We start from the raw sequence: 19,398 nt of genomic DNA on the forward strand, positions 1-19,398 counted from the left end.
GACCGCCCGCCCCAGGCAGGGGCCCCTCGGGGTGGCGGGAGACGGGCAGACCCTGGCACAGCCCCGAGGCTGTCCCTGAGACCCTGCCTCCCTGTCAGGCCCTGATGCGCGAGCTGGAGCTTAAGGAGAAGAAAATCAAGGAGATCCAGAGCACCGGCGACCGCCTGCTGCGCGAGGACCACCCGGCGCGGCCCACGGTGGAGGTGGGCGGGGCCGGGGGCGGCGGGCAGGGCGGGGCATCCTGGGTGGGCGGGGCGGCCTGGGGGCGGGGCGGCCTGAGTGGGGGGGGGCGGGGGGCGGGGCCTGACGACAGCCCGTCCTCTGCTGCAGTCTTTCCAGGCCGCCCTGCAGACGCAGTGGAGCTGGATGCTTCAGCTGTGCTGCTGCATCGAGGCGCATCTGAAGGAGAACACCGCCTACTTCCAGGTGAGAACTGGGCTCCCCGCCGCCGGGGCTCTGCCGCAGGCTCCTCTTGGAGCCCCTCCTTCTGTCCCTGCAGACGCAGATAAGGGATCCTGTGCTCCAGCCCACTGATGTCTTGTCAGACCCCTCCCGGGTCCTTCGGCCCAGGCCCCTCCGGCCCAGTGGGGGGGGGAGGCAGCTCTGGCGGGGGGCTCTGGATCCTTGTCGTGACCTCTTCCTGCTGGTCCAGTTCTTCTCAGATGTGCGGGAGGCTGAGGAGCAGCTGCGGAAGCTGCAGGAGACGCTCCGCAGGAAGTACACCTGTGACCGCTCCATCACTGTCACGCGACTTGAGGACCTGCTGCAGGACGCCCAGGTGAGCCGGCCGCCGGGGCCTCCACCGGACCTGGGGCTCTGCAGCCTGGTGAGAGGCAGACTCTGCGGCGCTGGCCCTCACGGCCTGGGTTCATGGGGTGGCGTAGGCCGGGCAGGTGCAGAGGTGGTTGGGGGTCCCAGGTCTGGGGTAGAACGCAGGGAGAGGCTGACCTTGGGCGGCCCTCACGCCTCGGAGAGGTCCCCGTGGAGTAGGGGGTTGTGACTAGAGGGGCAGCAGGGATAGGAGGTGTGGGCAAACTGAGAAGTCAGTGGCGGGATCCTGGAGTGGGGCAGGTGGCTGGCCGGAGCTGGCACAAACTCCCCACCCTTGAAACCCCTGGAGCGAGTAGAGGCCGGAGTCGGCCGCACCACTGTTGGCGCTTTTGCTAGAGGTGGGTCCCCTGGCCTCTTGGCCTAACAGGGTCTGGGGCGGGCAGTCTGAGGGATAAGGAGGACGGACAGGCAGCTGAGGGTGTTGCCCGGGTGCCCGGGGCTGGCAGTGATGGAGGAGGGGAGGCCGCAAGGCTCCGCTGGCTGGGGGCTGCTGTGGTCAGCAAAGCACCCAGGGGTCCGGGTTGGCCGCAGCATCGCCCTGGGGGAGGGTGGGTGCAGCACAGGCGGCTTCCAGGTAGGCTGACCACAGCCTCGGTCCCTGATGTGCTCTGGTCCCTCATGGCTGGACCAGAGGAGGCGGGTGATTTTCCACGGCAGAGATGGGGGAGGGCAGAGGGGGCCCTGTCTGGGGACACAGTGTGTGACCCGGGCCAGGGGGAGGGCACTCGGTCCTATCAGTGGGACCTATTGAGGGCCAGCCCCTGGCTGGGGTGCCAGCACATGGGCACTCGTGTCTGGGGATGGTCTGTGACCTGCCCCTGCCCTGCAGGATGAGAAGGACCAGCTGAACGAGTACCGGGGGCACCTCTCCGGCCTGGCCAAGCGGGCCAAGGCCATTGTGCAGCTGAAGCCCCGCAACCCAGCCCACCCCACGCGGGGCCGCGTGCCGCTGCTGGCTGTGTGTGACTATAAGCAGGTGGAGGTGAGGGCCTGGCCATGCGAGGAGAGCCTGAGGGGTGGGGTGTGAGCGTGGCCATGCTGTGACAGCTCTGGCTGCTTCAGGTGACCGTGCACAAGGGTGACGAGTGCCAGATGGTGGGTCCCGCTCAGCCTTTCCACTGGAAGGTGCTCAGCAGCTCGGGCAGCGAGGCCGCCGTGCCCTCCGTGTGCTTCCTCGTGCCCCCGCCCAACCAGGAGGCCCAGGACGCCATCACCAGGTGGGGGCTGGGGCTGGGGCTGGGCTGGGGCCTGAGTGGGTGGCACTGGGTCAGTGTCCAGACGCCTATGATCGTGCCCCTGCCCCACCAGGCTGGAGGCCCAGCACCAGGCCTTGGTCGCCTTGTGGCACCAGCTGCACACAGACATGAAGAGCCTTCTGGCATGGCAGAGCCTCAGCCGCGATGTGCAGCTCATCCGCTCCTGGTCCTTGGTCACGGTACGCCAGCCCCTCCAGCCGGCTGGGTGGGTGGGGCTGGAGGCGTCTGCCCGCAGCCTGCACTCAGCCTGTGTGCCACCCACAGTTCCGCACCCTGAAGCCCGAGGAACAGCGCCAAGCCCTGCGCAGCCTGGAGCTGCACTACCAGGCCTTCCTGAGGGACAGCCAAGACGCTGGCGGCTTCGGGCCCGAGGACCGGCTGCAGGCTGAGCGCGAGTATGGCTCCTGCAGCCGCCACTACCAGCAGCTGCTGCAGAGCCTGGAGCAGGGTAGGCCCCAGGCAGCCCAGGTGGGGCGGTGGGAGGCCGGGCTGGGCAGCGCGTGAGCAGGATGTTTTTTCCAGGCGAGCAGGAGGAGTCCCGCTGTCAGCGCTGCATCTCAGAGCTCAAGGACATCCGGCTGCAACTGGAGGCTTGTGAGACACGCACAGTGCACCGCCTGCGGCTGCCGCTGGACAAGGAGCCCGCGAGGGAATGTGCCCAGCGCATCGCCGAGCAGCAGGCAGGCCCCGCCCCACCCTGCCCGCCCGTCCCCAGGGCTGCTGTGTGCTGGGCTGGTGGCATCAGCTTGCTCCTCCCTTCTCTCCTCAGAAAGCGCAGGCGGAGGTGGAGGGGCTGGGCAAGGGGGTTGCCCGGCTCTCTGCTGAGGCCGAGAAGGTCCTGGCCCTGCCCGAGCCATCCCCTGCTGCCCCCACTCTGCGCTCGGAGCTGGAGCTGACCCTGGGCAAGTTGGAGCAGGTCCGCAGCCTGTCCGCCATCTACCTGGAGAAGTGAGTGCATGTGGAGCCCCAGGGCCGGGACAGGGGAGCAGGAGCGCGCAGGCCACCGCGCGCTGGCCAAGAACGGGCTGATGGGCAGGGGCGCGGGGGCTGCTGGGGGATCTGGCCTAGAGAGGGCGGGGGTCGTGGAGGGGCCGGAGGGATTCAGTCCTGACCTTCCTTAAAGGTAGGACCTCCTGATGACAGGACGGGGGTTGGGGGCTACGGGAGGAGGACTTGGGGGCGCAGGAACTGGGGTAGGGGAGTGTCAGGTGTGCCGGGCGTGCAGGTAGAGGGGAGGGGCCAGGGCGGGCAGGTGGGGCAGGTGAGGAGTGCTGCGAGGGGAGGTGGCCCACAGGGTCGGACCAAGGGCTCGGCCGCTGGGGGGCAGTGGGCGTCTTGGCAGAGGTGGAGATGAGGCCTTCCGAGGTGGGTGTGGTGAGCGGTGGGCGAGGCGGCTGAGGGCCCAGTCTCCCCTGCAGGGCCGCCTCGGCTCTGTGCCCCGGGAAATGCAGAGTTCTCACCTGGGCCCCTCCCCATCCCCAGACTCTGGCGCCTCTTCTGTCCTCAAGGTTCATTTCAGGGTGTCTGCGGACATGGCTGCAGGGGAAACCCGCCCTCCGCCCTCAGGCCCACCTGGCCCACCCGCAGGGCCTGGCCTCCGTTGCAGTCTCCTAGCAGGCTTTCTCCACCCAGCCCCCTGCCATCCGTGAGCAGTGTCACAGCAGGCGCGAGCTGCCCTCCCTTGAGGCCGGAAAACTGGCGGGGAGCCCCACCCCTCAGTGCCTTGGCCCACGCTGCTCTCTGGCCAGCTCAGCCCCCTCCAGGACGGAGGCTGGAGCGGGGCCACCTGCGTCCGAAACGTTCCTGACCACCTTCTGCCTGCACCTCCGTTCTTCTCCCCGAAGCCCGTGGCCACAGGGGTCCGCTGGCCCCCAGGTCCCTGGTTGCACTGCGCTAGGCTGGCTTCCTCCAGCCCCCCTCCGACCCCTGCCCCAGCGCTGAGCCCTCTTCTTCCTCAGGCTCAAGACCATCAGCCTGGTGATCCGCAGCACGCAGGGGGCCGAGGAGGTGCTCCGGGCCCACGAGGAGCATCTCAAGGAGGCCCAGACTGTGCCTGCCACCCTCCCAGAGCTCGAGGCCACCAAGGCTGCGCTGAAGGTACTGCTGCCAGGCCGGCGCCTTGTTGCCAGGGCCCTAAGACGTGGGGGGGCCAGCGGCAGGGGCCTCGGCCTGACGTGGCGCCCTCTCCTCTGGTGTCCACAGAAGCTTCGGGCCCAGGCAGAGGCACAGCAGCCTGTGTTCGACGCCCTGCGCGACGAGCTTCGGGGAGCGCAGGAAGTGGGCGAGCGACTGCAGCAGCGGCACGGCGAGCGGGACGTGGAGGTGGAGCGCTGGCGCGAGCGGGTCACCCAGCTGCTGGAGCGCTGGCAGGCCGTGCTGGTCCAGACCGACGTGCGGCAACGCGAGCTCGAGCAGCTGGGGCGCCAGCTGCGTTACTACCGTGAGAGCGCCGACCCACTGGGTGCCTGGCTGCAGGACGCCAAGCGGCGGCAAGAACAGATCCAGGCCGTGCCGCTGGCCCACAGCCAGGCCGTGCGTGAGCAGCTGCGGCAGGAGAAGGTGGGCCTGGGCTGGGGGGGGCGGGGGGGGGGGGCGGGGGGGGGGGGGTGCGCCCTGCGGTGCTGACCGCCCGGCCGTCCCAGGCGCTGCTGGAGGAGATCGAGCGCCACGGGGAGAAGGTGGAGGAGTGCCAGAGGTTCGCCAAGCAGTACATCAACGCCATCAAGGTGAGGCTGTGTGGCCTTGAGTCCCAGGGGACGTGTGGGTGGTGGGCCCGGGACCTCAGGGGACCCCAGCCCAGGCCATGCTGGGGGGAGCCTGGGGGCAGGTCCAGGGCCCGGTGGACAGGGCAGAGCTGGCGCCCAAACGGTCTGTCTCTGTAGGACTACGAGCTCCAGCTGGTCACGTACAAGGCACAGCTCGAGCCAGTGGCCTCCCCGGCCAAGAAGCCCAAGGTCCAGTCCGGGTCCGAGAGCGTCATCCAGGAGGTGAGGCGGGTGGGCGGAGGGCGGAGAGCAGGTGGGCTGCACTCTGCCCGGTAGGCTTGCGGCAAGGGCGGGGCTGACTCTGTGCCTCCGCCCTCCCGTCCCCCCAGTACGTGGACCTGCGAACCCGCTACAGTGAGCTGACCACGCTCACAAGCCAGTACATCAAGTTCATCACCGAGACGCTGCGGCGCATGGAGGAAGAGGAGGTATGGCTGCCGGCGGGGGGTGGGGGGGGGTGGCCCTCCAGCTGCCTGCCCTGCGGCAGATGTAGCCCCTGGGGAGCCGTCTGAGACCAGGCAGCCAGCGCTCCCCACCCCTCCTGGCCCGTGCTGCCAGCGCTCTCCCTTCAGCACAGCCTGCGCCAGGCTCTCCTCCCCCGTGGCCTGCCCCACCTCGGCCTGGCGCTGCACTGCTCTCCCCAAGGTGGCTGGCATCTCCTCCTTCTCTTCTCTGTCGGCATGTGCCCCGTGGGCATCCCACCCACTGGCTCTCTTGCGTGTGTTCCTCCTTGGGCTTCGGCGTTGGCCTCTTTGCTCGGCCACTGGCTCTGGAAGGACTTGAGATCGTTGGGTTGGAGGGTTTGGGAGGGTGTCCCCGGGTGCTGGGGTGAGGCAGGGTGCTGACCTGTTGCGTTTCTCCTACCTCTGGGGTGACCCCTCCATCTGGCCTGCCTGCAGCCTCTGATCAGAGCTTCTGAGGTGGCTCGGATCTGCACTGATGTCACCTGCTGGCCACCCGACCCCAGCCCGCTGGGTCAGGGAGGGGACCCCCCCCCCCCCCCGCGCGCGCGAAGCCAGGCCGCGGGGCATCCAGCGGTGCCCAGATGGGGCTGTGGGGCGGGCCTGCACCCTGCCAACCTCCTGCTTTGCTCTCTCTCCTTGTCCGTCTCTGTCACCTGTCTGCGGGGAAGAGGGGAGAACGCCTGGGTCCCCTTCTCCGGGCTGGCGAGCACCACGGGCCAAGCCGCACCCGCTGCCAAGCGCCCTGGGCGGGTGCACGCGCTCTCCCTCGGCCGGGCTCTGACCTCTGTCTTCCCTTGCCCCCCGCCCGCACCGCGCTGTCAGAGTGAACCGTGCTGGAGCACATGCTGTGAGCACTGCTCTCTCTGATTCTCTCCCTCTCTCTGCCGCGGCCGCAGAGGCTGGCTGAGCAGCAGCGGGCAGAGGAGCGGGAGCGGCTGGCTGAGGTGGAGGCCGCGCTGGAGAAGCAACGGCAGCTGGCTGAGGCACACGCCCAGGCGAAGGCCCAGGCAGAGCGGGAGGCACAGGAGCTCCAGCGGCGCATGCAGGAGGAGGTGGCACGTCGCGAGGAGGTGGCAGTGGATGCGCAGCAGCAGAAGCGCAGCATCCAGGAGGAGCTGCAGCACCTGCGGCAGAGCTCGGAGGCAGAGATCCAGGCCAAGGCCAGGCAGGTGGAGGCTGCCGAACGCAGCCGGCTGCGAATCGAGGAGGAAATCCGCGTGGTGCGGCTCCAGCTGGAGGCGACTGAGCGCCAGCGCGGTGGCGCGGAGGGGGAACTGCAGGCTTTGCGTGCGCGGGCGGAGGAAGCCGAGGCGCAGAAGCGGCAGGCCCAGGAGGAGGCAGAGCGCTTGCGGCGGCAGGTGCAAGATGAGACCCAGCGCAAGCGGCAGGCGGAGGCCGAGCTGGCTCTGCGCGTGAAGGCCGAGGCCGAGGCCGCTCGCGAGAAGCAGCGGGCTCTGCAGGCGCTGGAGGAGCTGCGGCTGCAGGCCGAGGAGGCAGAGCGGCGCCTGCGGCAGGCGGAGGCAGAACGGGCACGCCAGGTGCAGGTGGCCCTGGAGACAGCCCAGCGCAGCGCCGAGGCCGAACTGCAGAGTAAGCAAGCATCCTTTGTGGAGAAGACGGCGCAGCTGGAGCGCACCCTCAAGGAGGAGCACGTGACCGTGGCGCAACTCCGGGAGGAGGCCACTCGGCGCGCGCAGCAGCAGGCCGAGGCTGAGCGCGCCCGCGAGGAGGCCGAGCGCGAGCTGGAGCGCTGGCAGCTGAAGGCCAACGAGGCGCTGCGGCTGCGGCTGCAAGCAGAGGAGGTGGCGCAGCAGAAGAGCCTGGCACAGGCTGAGGCAGAGAAGCAGAAGGAGGAGGCAGAGCGGGAGGCACGGCGGCGCGGCAAGGCGGAGGAGCAGGCTGTGCGGCAGCGGGAACTAGCCGAGCAGGAGCTGGAGAAGCAACGGCAGCTGGCAGAGGGCACCGCGCAGCAGCGCCTGGCGGCGGAACAGGAGCTGATCCGGCTGCGGGCCGAGACGGAGCAGGGGGAGCAGCAGCGGCAGCTGCTAGAGGAGGAGCTGGCACGGCTGCAGCAGGAGGCGGCTGTGGCCACGCAGAAGCGTCAAGAGCTGGAGGCCGAGCTGGCCAAGGTGAGAGCTGAGATGGAGGTGCTGCTGGCCAGCAAGGCGCGGGCCGAGGAGGAGTCGCGCTCCACCAGCGAGAAGTCCAAGCAAAGGCTGGAAGCCGAGGCCGGCCGCTTCCGCGAGCTGGCGGAGGAGGCCGCTCGCCTGCGCGCCCTGGCGGAGGAGGCCAAGCGGCAGCGGCAGCTGGCGGAGGAGGATGCGGCACGGCAGCGGGCAGAGGCGGAGCGGGTGCTCTCCGAGAAGCTGGCCGCCATCAGCGAGGCCACGCGGCTCAAGACTGAGGCGGAGATCGCGCTCAAGGAGAAGGAGGCGGAGAACGAGCGCCTGCGGCGCCTGGCGGAGGACGAAGCCTTCCAGCGGCGGCGGCTGGAGGAGCAGGCGGCCCAGCACAAGGCCGACATCGAGGAGCGGCTGGCGCAGCTGCGCAAGGCCTCGGAGAGCGAGCTGGAGCGGCAGAAGGGGTTGGTGGAGGACACGCTGCGGCAGCGCCGGCAGGTGGAGGAAGAGATTCTGGCCCTCAAGGCCAACTTTGAGAAGGCGGCCGCCGGCAAGGCGGAGCTGGAGCTGGAGCTGGGCCGCATCCGCGGCAACGCGGAGGACACGCTGCGCAGCAAGGAGCAGGCAGAGCAGGAGGCCGCGCGGCAGCGGCAGCTGGCGGCGGAGGAGGAGCGGCGGCGCCGCGAGGCCGAGGAGCGCGTGCAGAAGAGCCTGGCGGCGGAGGAGGAGGCCGCGCGGCAGCGGAAGGCTGCCCTGGAAGAGGTGGAGCGCCTCAAGGCCAAGGTGGAGGAGGCCCGGCGCCTGCGGGAGCGCGCAGAGCAGGAGTCCGCTCGGCAGCTGCAGCTGGCCCAGGAGGCCGCCCAGAAGCGGCTGCAGGCAGAGGAGAAGGCGCACGCCTTCGCGGTGCAGCAGAAGGAGCAGGAGCTACAGCAGACCCTCCAGCAAGAGCAGAGCGTGCTGGAGCGGCTGCGCGGCGAGGCAGAGGCGGCCCGGCGGGCGGCGGAGGAGGCCGAGGAAGCGCGGGAGCGGGCCGAGCGTGAGGCGGCACAGTCCCGCCGGCAGCTGGAGGAAGCAGAGCGCCTGAAGCAGTCCGCGGAGGAGCAGGCGCAGGCCCAGGCGCAGGCCCAGGCCGCTGCCGAGAAGCTGCGCAAGGAAGCTGAGCAGGAGGCAGCTCGGCGGGCCCAGGCGGAGCAGGCGGCGCTGCGGCAGAAGCAGGCTGCCGACGCGGAGATGGAGAAGCACAAGAAGTTCGCTGAGCAGACCCTGCGGCAGAAGGCGCAGGTGGAGCAGGAGCTGACGGCACTGCGGCTGCAGCTGGAGGAGACCGACCATCAGAAGAGCATCCTGGACGAGGAGCTGCAGCGGCTGAAGGCGGAGGTAACGGAGGCTGCCCGCCAGCGCAGCCAGGTGGAGGAGGAGCTCTTCTCTGTGCGCGTGCAGATGGAGGAGCTGGGCAAGCTCAAGGCCCGCATCGAGGCAGAGAACCGCGCGCTCGTTCTGCGGGACAAGGACAACACGCAGCGCCTCCTGCAGGAGGAGGCCGAGAAGATGAAGCAGGTGGCGGAGGAGGCCGCGCGGCTGACTGTGGCGGCCCAGGAAGCTGCACGGCTGCGGCAGCTGGCGGAGGAGGACCTGGCCCAGCAGCGCTCCCTGGCAGAGAAGATGCTCAAAGAGAAGATGCAGGCGGTTCAGGAGGCCACTCGGCTCAAGGCAGAGGCGGAGCTGCTGCAGCAGCAGAAGGATCTGGCTCAGGAGCAGGCCCGGAGGCTGCAGGAGGACAAGGAGCAGATGGCACAGCAGCTGGCACAGGAGACACAGGGCTTCCAGCGGACCCTGGAGACGGAACGGCAGCGGCAGCTGGAGATGAGTGCCGAGGCCGAACGGCTCAGGCTGCGCGTGGCTGAGATGAGCCGGGCACAGGCGCGAGCCGAGGAGGACGCCCAGCGCTTCCGGAAGCAGGCGGAGGAGATAGGCGAGAGGCTGCACCGCACGGAGCTTGCCACGCAGGAGAAGGTGACGCTGGTGCAGACCCTCGAGACCCAGCGGCAGCAGAGCGACCAGGATGCCGAGCGCCTGCGGGAGGCCATTGCTGAGCTGGAGCGCGAGAAGGCCAAGCTCAAGCAGGAGGCCGAGCTGCTGCAGCTCAAGTCCGAGGAGGTACCTCCCCACACGAGGGCGGGGCTCTGCGCTCAGGTGGGCGGCGGGTGGTCCCGGAGCCCCCGGCCTCCCTCACGGCCCCCACCTGCCCTCTTTCCCCTTTGCAGATGCAGACGGTGCAGCAGGAACAGCTGCTGCAGGAGACCCAGGCCCTGCAGCAGAGCTTCCTCTCTGAGAAGGACAGCTTGCTGCAGCGGGAGCGCTTCATCGAGCAGGAGAAAGCCAAGCTGGAGCAGCTCTTCCAGGACGAGGTGGCCAAGGCGCAGAAGCTGCGAGAGGAGCAGCAGCGGCAGCAGCAGCAGATGGAGCAGGAGAAGCAGCAGCTGGTGGCCAGCATGGAGGAGGCCCGGCGGCGGCAGCACGCGGCTGAGGAGGGCGTGCGCCGCAAGCAGGAGGAGCTGCAGCGCTTGGAGCAGCAGCGGCAGCAGCAGGAGAAGCTGCTGGCTGAGGAGAACCAGCGGCTGCGTGAGCGGCTGCAGCACCTGGAGGAGGAGCACACGGCTGCCTTGGCACACTCGAAGGAGATTGCCGCCTTGCAGGCTGCAGCTGCCAAAGCCCTGCCCAACGGCAGGGACGCACCCGATGGCCCGGCCGTGGAGGCAGAGCCCGAGCACGCCTTTGACGGCCTGCGGCGGAAGGTGCCGGCCCAGCGGCTGCAGGAGGTGGGCATCCTGAGCGCGGAGGAACTGCAGCGGCTGGCGCAGGGCCGCACCACGGTGGCCGAGCTCGCGCAGCGGGAGGATGTGCGCCACTACTTGCAGGGCCGCAGCGGCATTGCTGGGCTGCTGCTGCAGCCTGCCAACGAGAAGCTGACCATCTATGCAGCCCTGAGGAGGCAGCTGCTGAGCCCGGGCACGGCCCTCATCCTCTTGGAGGCCCAGGCGGCCTCCGGCTTCCTCCTCGACCCCGTTCGGAACAGGCGGCTCACCGTCAACGAGGCCGTGAAGGAGGGCCTCGTGGGCCCCGAGCTCCATCACAAGCTGCTGTCGGCCGAGCGCGCCGTCACCGGCTACAAGGACCCCTACACCGGGGAGCAGATCTCCCTCTTCCAGGCCATGAAGAAGGACCTCATCGTCCGCGAGCACGGCCTCCGCCTGCTGGAGGCCCAGATCGCCACGGGCGGCATCATCGACCCCGTGCACAGCCACCGCGTGCCCGTGGCCGTGGCCTACCAGCGCGGCTACTTCGACGAGGAGATGAGCCGCGTGCTGGAGGACCCCAGCGATGACACCAAGGGCTTCTTCGACCCCAACACGCACGAGAACCTCACCTACATGCAGCTGCTGGAGCGCTGCGTGGAGGACCCCGAGACGGGCCTGCGGCTGCTGCCGCTCACAGATCAGGCGGCCAAGGGTGGTGAGCTGGTCTACACCGACTCGGAGGCCCGGGACGTGTTCGAGAAAGCCACGGTGTCCGCCCCATTCGGCACGTTCCAGGGCAGGACGGTGACCATCTGGGAGCTCATCAACTCGGAGTACTTCTCGGCCGAGCAGCGGCGGGAGCTGCTGCGCCAGTTCCGCACGGGCAAGGTCACCGTGGAGAAGATCATCAAGATCGTCGTCACGGTGGTCGAGGAGCACGAGCAGAAGAGCCAGCTCTGCTTCAAGGGCCTGCGCGCCCTGGTCCCTGCTGCTGAGCTGCTCGAGAGCAGGGTCATTGACCACGACCTCTACCGCCAGCTGCAGCGGGGCGAGCGCTCCGTGCAGGAGGTGGCCGAGGTGGAGGCCGTGCGGCGGGCCCTGCGGGGCTCCGGCGTCATCGCGGGCGTGTGGCTGGAGGAGGCGGGGCAGAAGCTGAGTGTCTACGAGGCCCTGAAGAAAGAGCTGCTGCAGCCGGAGGCGGCCGTGGCTCTGCTGGAGGCCCAGGCCGGCACAGGGCACATCATCGACCCTGCCACCAGCGCCCGGCTGACGGTGGACGAGGCGGTGCGCGCCGGCCTGGTGGGGCCCGAGCTGCACGAGAAGCTGCTGTCGGCTGAGAAGGCCGTGACGGGTCACAAGGACCCCTACTCGGGGCAGAGCGTGTCCCTGTTCCAGGCCCTGAAGAAGGGCCTCATCCCCCGGGAGCAGGGCCTGCGGCTGCTGGACGCCCAGCTGTGCACGGGCGGCATCGTGGACCCCAGCAGGAGCCACCGCGTGCCCCTGGACGTCGCCTGTGCCCGGGGCTGCCTGGACGAGGAGACCAGCACCGCCCTTTCGGCGCCCAGGGACGACGCCAAGGCCTACCGCGACCCGAGCACGTGGGAGCCAGTCAGCTACAGGCAGCTGCAGCAGCAGTGCCGCGCCGACCAGCTCACGGGGCTGAGTCTGCTGCCGCTTTCCGAGGAGGCTGCCCGGGCCCGGCAGCAGGAGCTCTACTCCGAGCTCCAGGCGCGCGAGGCCTTCCAGAAGGCCACGGTCGAGGTCCCCGTGGGCGCCTTCCAGGGCAGGACGGTGACCATCTGGGAGCTCATCAGCTCGGAGTACTTCTCGGCCGAGCAGCGGCGGGAGCTGCTGCGCCAGTTCCGCACGGGCAAGGTCACCGTGGAGAAGATCATCAAGATCGTCGTCACCATCGTGGAGGAGGCGGAGGCCGTGCGGCAGGAGCGGCTCTCCTTCAGCGGCCTCCGCGCCCCGGTGCCGGCCAGCGAGCTCGTGGCCGCTGGGGTCCTCAGCCAGGCCCAGTTCGAGCAGCTCAAGGACGGCAGCACGTCGGTCAAGGACCTGTCCGAGGTGGAGTCCGTGCGGACGCTCCTGCAGGGCAGCGGCTGCCTTGCTGGCGTCTACCTGGAGGACTCCCGGGAGAAGGTCAGCGTCTACGAGGCCATGCGCCGGGGCCTGCTCCGGCCCAGCACGGCCGCCCTGCTGCTCGAGGCCCAGGCGGCCACGGGCTTTCTGGTGGACCCCGTGCGGAACCAGCGCCTGTACGTGCACGAGGCCGTCAAGGCGGGCGTCGTGGGCCCCGAGCTGCACGAGAAGCTGCTGTCGGCCGAGAAGGCCGTCACCGGCTACACGGACCCCTACTCGGGCAGCACCATCTCCCTCTTCCAGGCCATGGAGAAGGGCCTGGTTCTCAGGGAGCACGGCCTCCGCCTGCTGGAGGCCCAGGTCGCCACGGGCGGCGTCATCGACCCCGTGCGCAGCCACCGCGTGCCCCTGGCCGTGGCCTGCCGGCGCGGCTACTTGGACGAGGAGCTGAGCCGCGTGCTGGAGGCCCCCGGCGCCGCCGCCAAGGGCTTCTTCGACCCCAACACGCACGAGACCCTCACGTACGGGCAGCTGCTGGCGCGCTGCGTGGAGGACCCCGAGACGGGCCTGCGGCTGCTGCCGCTGCGCGGCGCCGAGGAGGCGGAGGCGGTGGAGACCACGCAGGTGTACACGGAGGAGGAGACCCGGCGGGCCTTCGAGGAGACGCAGATCGACCTCCCCGGGGGCGGCCGCCACGGGGGCGCCAGCATGTCGCTGTGGGAGGTGCTGCAGTCGGACCTGATCCCCGCGGAGCAGCGGGCGCGGCTGCTGGCCGACTTCCAGGCCGGCCGCGTGACCAAGGAGCGCGTGATCGTCATCATCGTCGAGATCATCGAGAGGACGGAGGTCGTCCGGCAGCAGCGCGCGGCCTCCTACGAGCTCGGCCGCCGCCGCCTCACCGCCGAGGACCTGTTGGAGGCGCGGGTCATCTCCCGCGAGGCCTACGGCCTGCTCCGAGAGGGCGCCAGGACCCTCCGGGAGGTGCTGGAGGCCGAGGCGGCCTGGCGCTACCTCCACGGCACGGGCTGCGTGGCCGGCGTCTACCTGCCCGGCTCCAAGCAGACCCTGTCCGTCTACCAGGCCCTCAAGAAGGGGCTGCTGAGCGCCGAGGTCGCCCGCCTGCTGCTGGAGGCGCAGGCGGCCACGGGCTTCCTGCTGGACCCGGGGAAGGGTGAGCGGCTGACCGTGGACGAGGCCGTGCGGAAGGGCCTGGTGGGCCCCGAGCTGCACGACCGGCTGCTGTCGGCCGAGCGGGCCGTGAGCGGCTACCGCGACCCCTACACGGAGCAGACCATTTCGCTCTTCGAGGCCATGAGGAAGGACCTGATCCCTGCCGAGGAGGCCCTGCGGCTGCTGGACGCTCAGCTGGCCACAGGCGGCATCATGGACCCGCGCCTGAGCATCCACCTGCCGCTGGAGGTGGCCTACCAGCGGGGCTACCTCAACAAGGACACGCACGACCGGCTCTCGGAGCCCAGCGAGGTGCGCGGCTACCTGGACCCCTCCACGGACGAGCGCCTCAGCTACACGCAGCTGCTGCGGCGGTGCCGCCGTGACGAGGGCAGCGGCCTGCTGCTCCTGCCGCTCTCCGACGCCCGCCAGCTGACCTTCCGCGGCCTGCGCAAGCAGATCACGGTGGAGGAGCTGGTGCGCTCGCACGTCATGGACGAGGCCACGGCGCTGCGTCTGCAGGAGGGCCTGACCTCCGTGGAGGAGGTCTCCAAGAACCTGCAGGCGTTCCTCGAGGGCACCAGCAGCATCGCCGGCGTCCTCGTCGACGCCACCAAGGAGCGCCTGTCCGTGTACCAGGCCATGAAGAAGGGCATCATCCGGCCGGGCACGGCCTTCGAGCTCCTGGAGGCGCAGGCGGCCACCGGCTACGTCATCGACCCCATCAAGGGGCTCAAGCTGACCGTGGAGGAGGCCGTGCGCATGGGCATCGTGGGCCCGGAGTTCAAGGACAAGCTGCTGTCGGCCGAGCGCGCCGTCACCGGCTACAGGGACCCCTACTCCGGGAAGCTCATCTCCCTCTTCCAGGCCATGAAGAAGGGCCTGATCCTCAAGGACCACGGCATCCGCCTGCTCGAGGCCCAGATCGCCACGGGCGGCATCATCGACCCCGAGGAGAGCCACCGCCTGCCCGTGGACGTGGCCTACCAGCGCGGCCTCTTCGACGAGGAGATGAACGAGATCCTGACGGACCCCAGCGACGACACCAAGGGCTTCTTCGACCCCAACACGGAGGAGAACCTCACCTACCTGCAGCTCATGGAGCGCTGCGTCACCGACCCCCAGACGGGGCTGCGGCTGCTGCCGCTGAAGGAGAAGAAGCGGGAGCGGAAGACGTCCTCCAAGTCCTCGGTGCGCAAGCGGCGCGTGGTCATCGTGGACCCGGAGACCGGCAAGGAGATGTCGGTGTACGAGGCCTACCGCAAGGGCCTCATCGACCACCAGACCTACCTGGAGCTCTCGGAGCAGGAGTGCGAGTGGGAGGAGATCACCACCTCCTCCTCGGACGGCGTGGTCAAGTCCATGATCATCGACCGCCGCTCGGGCCGCCAGTACGACATCGACGAGGCCCTCGCCAAGAGCCTCATCGACCGCTCGGCGCTGGACCAGTACCGCGCCGGCACGCTCTCCATCACCGAGTTTGCCGACATGCTCTCGGGCAGTGCCGGCGGCTTCCGCTCGCGCTCGTCCTCGGTGGGCTCCTCCTCCTCCTACCCCGTCAGCCCTGCCGTCTCCAGGACCCCGCTGGCCTCCTGGTCCGACCCCACCGAGGAGACGGGCCCCGTGGCCGGCATCCTGGACACGGAGACGCTGGAGAAGGTGTCCATCACGGAGGCCATGCACCGCAACCTGGTGGACAACATCACCGGGCAGCGGCTGCTGGAGGCGCAGGCCTGCACCGGCGGCATCATCGACCCCGGCACCGGCGAGCGCTTCCCGGTCACCGAGGCCGTGAACAAGGGCCTGGTGGACAAGATCATGGTGGACCGCATCAACCTGGCCCAGAAGGCCTTCTGCGGCTTCGAGGACCCGCGCACCAAGACCAGGATGTCGGCCGCGCAGGCCCTGAAGAAGGGCTGGCTCTACTACGAGGCCGGGCAGCGCTTCCTGGAGGCGCAGTACCTGACCGGCGGCCTCATCGAGCCCGACACGCCCGGCCGCGTGCCCCTGGACGAGGCCCTGCAGCGCGGCACGGTCGACGCCCGCACCGCCCAGAAGCTGCGCGACGTCTCCGCCTACTCCAAGTACCTCACCTGCCCCAAGACCAAGCTCAAGATCTCCTACAAGGACGCGCTGGACCGCAGCATGGTGGAGGAGGGCACGGGCCTGCGGCTGCTGGAGGCTGCCGCCCAGTCCAGCAAGGGCTACTACAGCCCCTACAGCGTCAGCGGCTCGGGCTCCACGGCCGGCTCGCGCTCCGGCTCGCGCACCGGCTCCCGGGCCGGTTCCCGCCGAGGCAGCTTCGACGCCACCGGCTCCGGCTTCTCCATGACCTTCTCTTCCTCGTCCTACTCCTCCTCGGGCTACGGCCGCCGCTATGCCTCGGGGCCTGCGCCCTCCCTGGGGGGCCCCGAGTCGGCGGTGGCCTGACCCCCCCCCCCCCGCCCCTCCCCACCTGCGCCCTGCCCCCCACTCTGCATGTGGCCAGGCCCCCGCCCAGGGGCCGGGGTCTCTCTGTCCTGTTTAACGGTGTCTTCGTCCCAAGCGGTGCCTCAAGTCTAACCAAAAAGACCAGACTAACACGTTAATATATACTCGCTGTCCTGACAGCCTGTTTCTCACGGGGTCGGGGCCCGTCCAGCCCACGGACCCCCCGAGTCTCCCTGCGCCTCTCTACCTGCCACTCACCACAGCCAGGTGCCTTGGAGGGTCCAGAGCTGGCCCCCACCTCCGCCCTCCCGCCTCCCCATGCGGTCCCATCTGGGCGGGCGCCCCCAGCACCCAGGTCGGGCCACCCCACCAGCCCCGCCCGCTCAGGGCAGCAGAGTTGGCTCCCCCCAGTCGCAGGGCCCCTGGGGCCGGGGGTGGGGGGTGGGGGGTGGGGTCTCCTGTCTCCAGGACTGATCTGCTCGCTCGGTGGGCCTTGCTGGTCAGCCGTCTCCTCCAGCCTGCCCAGAGAAGCCCTTCCCCATGGGAAGGTGAGGTCCGGCCGGCAGACCCAGCTGCCCCAGGCCGGCCCCAGCCCGTTCCCGGAGCACTTCAGCCTCCGCCCCCGGCCCCCCACGCCCTCCGGGGACCCCAGGCCTCTGGCTGCAGCCTTCCAGCCTCAGCCCCCTCGTAAGTGCCTTTTGTCCTTCCTCTGCTCCTCAGGCCCCAAGGACCCTGACCTGGGGTGGGAGACAGACCCTCCTGGTGACGGGCAAGCCGGCTGGGCACCGCTGGGCTTCTGCAGGTCTCTCCGCCCAAGGGCCCAGTGTGCCCTGCAGTCCATCGCGGGGGGGGGCTGGCCGCCACCTCTCCTGGGGCACCTCAGCCCCTGTGTTGGGCCCAGAGACGCCTGCCAGGTGTCTGTGCTGACCAAGGCCACCCAGCCCAGGGCCGCCCCCTCCTGTTCTCTCCAGCCCCCGGCCCTGACGGCTTCTCCCTGCCTCCACTTTGACTGAGCTTTTGCATGCTCCACTAACCCAGGTAGGCGGCAGGTGGAGGCGCCAGGCTTCGGCGGCTTCGGCTGCTTCGGCGAAGGCAGAGCGCCCACCTGACCGCGGCCAGGCCTGCAGCCCTCACCCCAATAAAAGCAGTTCCAACCTTCTGTGGCTCCCGCCTCCCTTTCTGTCCGGACATCCTCGGGTGTACGTCGGGTGGGTGGGGAGCTGCAGCTCCAGGCTCTGAGCTCGGCCCCGGGTCCTGGCCTGGGGTGGAGGAGTGGGGACCTCCGTGGGGTGGCCCAGAGCACCGGGGCCGGGGCCCAGGGCTGACACGCCGCTGGGGCCGCTCCTGGCACGACCCAGCACCTGCTGGCAGGGTGCCGCTCTGCTTGGCCCCGGGCAGCTCGTGATCTGCCCTCACGTCCGAGGCAGGGTCTCACATGCCCATCAGCCGGTCACTGACCGTCCCCCACCGTGTGGAGGGAGCAGGGACCCCCCCCCCCCAGGTAAGCTGGTCCGTGCCAGCTCCTTCTTCCCCCGCCCGCCACCCCTGCCCCTCACTCAGTTGATCCCACCGTCTCCGGGAGCCTTCCTGGGAAAACGTGGGGGCGCGCGTGGGGCAAACCGAGGCCCCTCCCCCTGCTTTGCCCCTGGCGGGGGTTCCCGTGCCTCAGGCGGGGTGGGGTCCTGGTTACCCCGCCCTCGTCGGGCTCTGCCCCCTTGCCCGCTTGCAGCTAAGCCGGGCGTGGAGATGGCCGGGCCGCCCCAGCGGCGTGTCAGCCCTGCCTTCACCAGGAGTTTCGGGTCCTCCGCCAGAGGTGACCGCTTGACCTGCTGGACAGCTGCAGGAGCCCCTGTCCTGTGAACAGGGGCACGCAGCCGCTGTCCCCAGGGGGCGGTGTTTTCCTGGGGGACTTAACACCGAGGGGGCAGGACGAGAAGCCCCAGTTCCCCCAAGAGGCACTGGCGGGGGGCGGGGGGCAGGCCGCTCCCGCGTCCCCTCCTCACTTCCCAGACCTGGTGGTCCACCTTCTGGGGTCCTTGACTCAAGGTCACGCCCTTGTTCACAAGCGCTCTGCTGCTGTCCTACAGGGTGTCAGCTGCTTCCTTTCCAGGCCGTCGGGCATTCTCTGCAGAGTGCCGTGTCCCGTTACCCCGGGCCGGGCTGTCCCACTTGCCAGAAGAGTGGTCAGAGGCCCACGGGGTGCTTTTTTGCAGGTGCCCACATGCAGGCAGAGGCAGCAAGGCCGGAGCGATTGCTTTCCCTCCCCGTTGCCAGCTGGTTTCTGGCGGGCAGGTGTGGCCTCCGGGGTCTCTTGCTGGGAGACCAGTGTGACCACGAGGGGCCGGGCCGGCCTGGGAGTGGGGGCGTGTGGTCAGCCCGCCGCAGTCGGGGTCTCAGCTGGGTGGGGACCCACACCCACAGGCGCTCCGTCCTGCGGTCCACGGGCGGCTCGGTGGCCCCTCTGCTCGGCGTTCCCAGCGGGCATTGCATGTGACAGAGGCCGCGCAGCCCTGTCCACCTGGTGTTCCCTTCCAGCCCCTCCAGGCCTGCTCTCAGGCCCTGGCCGCCTGCCCAGGCCATGCCTCCTGCGCTGTGCTGCTCCTCTCCCGCCTGGGTGCAAGCCAGGAGCTGCGGGAGTCCCCTCCCCAGGGGGACGGCCCCATAGCATGGCGACCATGGGGCCAGCCCAGGCTTGGTGCTCCTGTGTCACCTCAACGTGGGGGCCCTCTCCACAGCCGTGCAGTGGCAGGCACTGGGGGACGGGTGAGGGCCGCCTGCTCAGGGTGCTCTCCAGCTCCGCGTGCACCTGGGCCTAGGCGTCCACCCCTCAGCTCAGACCCTCGCTGAGCGCACCGGCCCTGGGACGGGTATCCACGGCCCCAGCTCCTGATGGTCGCCTGTGTACCGTGGTCAGGTGTCCAGTCCGCACCAGCCGCAGGGGCGTCTCTGGGGAGCCTGCTGGTACTCCGTCCTCACTTGAGAGCCGAAGCTCTGTGCTCAGCGCCCCCTTGGGGTCTTGCCAGAGGCCCCACCTCACTTTCTTACCCGCCCGCCGCAGGCCCGAGGGCGTGCAGGCCTGTGGGGTCGAGCAGCCCCAGGAGCAGGACCTTCGTACCACAGCCTCCCAGGCGTGCTGCCCTTCTCTTCGCGAGCCCGACTCTGGGCAGAAACTTCCATGCCACCCAAAAATGGACTGAGGTCACATCCCCAAGTGTGACACCCTGTCCCTGCGTGGCACACGGAGGCTGGCCAGCTGCAGCCTCTCCTTCTGTGGCAGGAAATGCAAGGCCCCAAACTCGTCCTTGCCGTGGACAGGATGTGCTGGCAGGCTCCAGACCTGGAGCGACCAGCCCCTGTACCTTTCTTTGCCCAGGGCGTAGAGCCCGCGCTCAAACGCACGCGCCTGTGTGTCGTGTCCTGAACACCCAGGACACTGGTCGTTTGCCGCTCGTCAGGCCTGTCGATTACGACGTTGTCAG

General features: G+C 69.7%; 1 protein-coding gene across 17 annotated transcripts in view; it reads left to right on the forward strand.

Moving 5' to 3' along the window:
- Positions 1–17,078, forward strand: part of PLEC (plectin) — a 57,022-nt gene extending 39,944 nt beyond the window's left edge. For all 17 annotated transcript variants that reach the window (XM_047785444.1, XM_047785446.1, XM_047785445.1 and 14 more), the window contains 16 exons: positions 99–203; positions 331–426; positions 653–778; positions 1,661–1,813; positions 1,894–2,048; positions 2,140–2,266; positions 2,352–2,535; positions 2,610–2,767; positions 2,857–3,035; positions 4,046–4,184; positions 4,290–4,646; positions 4,730–4,813; positions 4,970–5,074; positions 5,182–5,280; positions 6,213–9,593; positions 9,701–17,078. In XM_047785444.1, the coding sequence (XP_047641400.1) occupies positions 99–203; positions 331–426; positions 653–778; positions 1,661–1,813; positions 1,894–2,048; positions 2,140–2,266; positions 2,352–2,535; positions 2,610–2,767; positions 2,857–3,035; positions 4,046–4,184; positions 4,290–4,646; positions 4,730–4,813; positions 4,970–5,074; positions 5,182–5,280; positions 6,213–9,593; positions 9,701–15,919 (11,667 nt within the window). In that variant the 3' untranslated portion in view covers positions 15,920–17,078. The remainder of the gene's footprint in view (positions 1–98; positions 204–330; positions 427–652; positions 779–1,660; positions 1,814–1,893; positions 2,049–2,139; positions 2,267–2,351; positions 2,536–2,609; positions 2,768–2,856; positions 3,036–4,045; positions 4,185–4,289; positions 4,647–4,729; positions 4,814–4,969; positions 5,075–5,181; positions 5,281–6,212; positions 9,594–9,700) is intronic.
- The last annotated feature ends 2,320 nt before the right edge of the window (positions 17,079–19,398 follow it).

This window comes from Phacochoerus africanus, chromosome 6, assembly GCF_016906955.1.
Source record: "Phacochoerus africanus isolate WHEZ1 chromosome 6, ROS_Pafr_v1, whole genome shotgun sequence".
Lineage (NCBI taxonomy): Eukaryota > Metazoa > Chordata > Mammalia > Artiodactyla > Suidae > Phacochoerus > Phacochoerus africanus.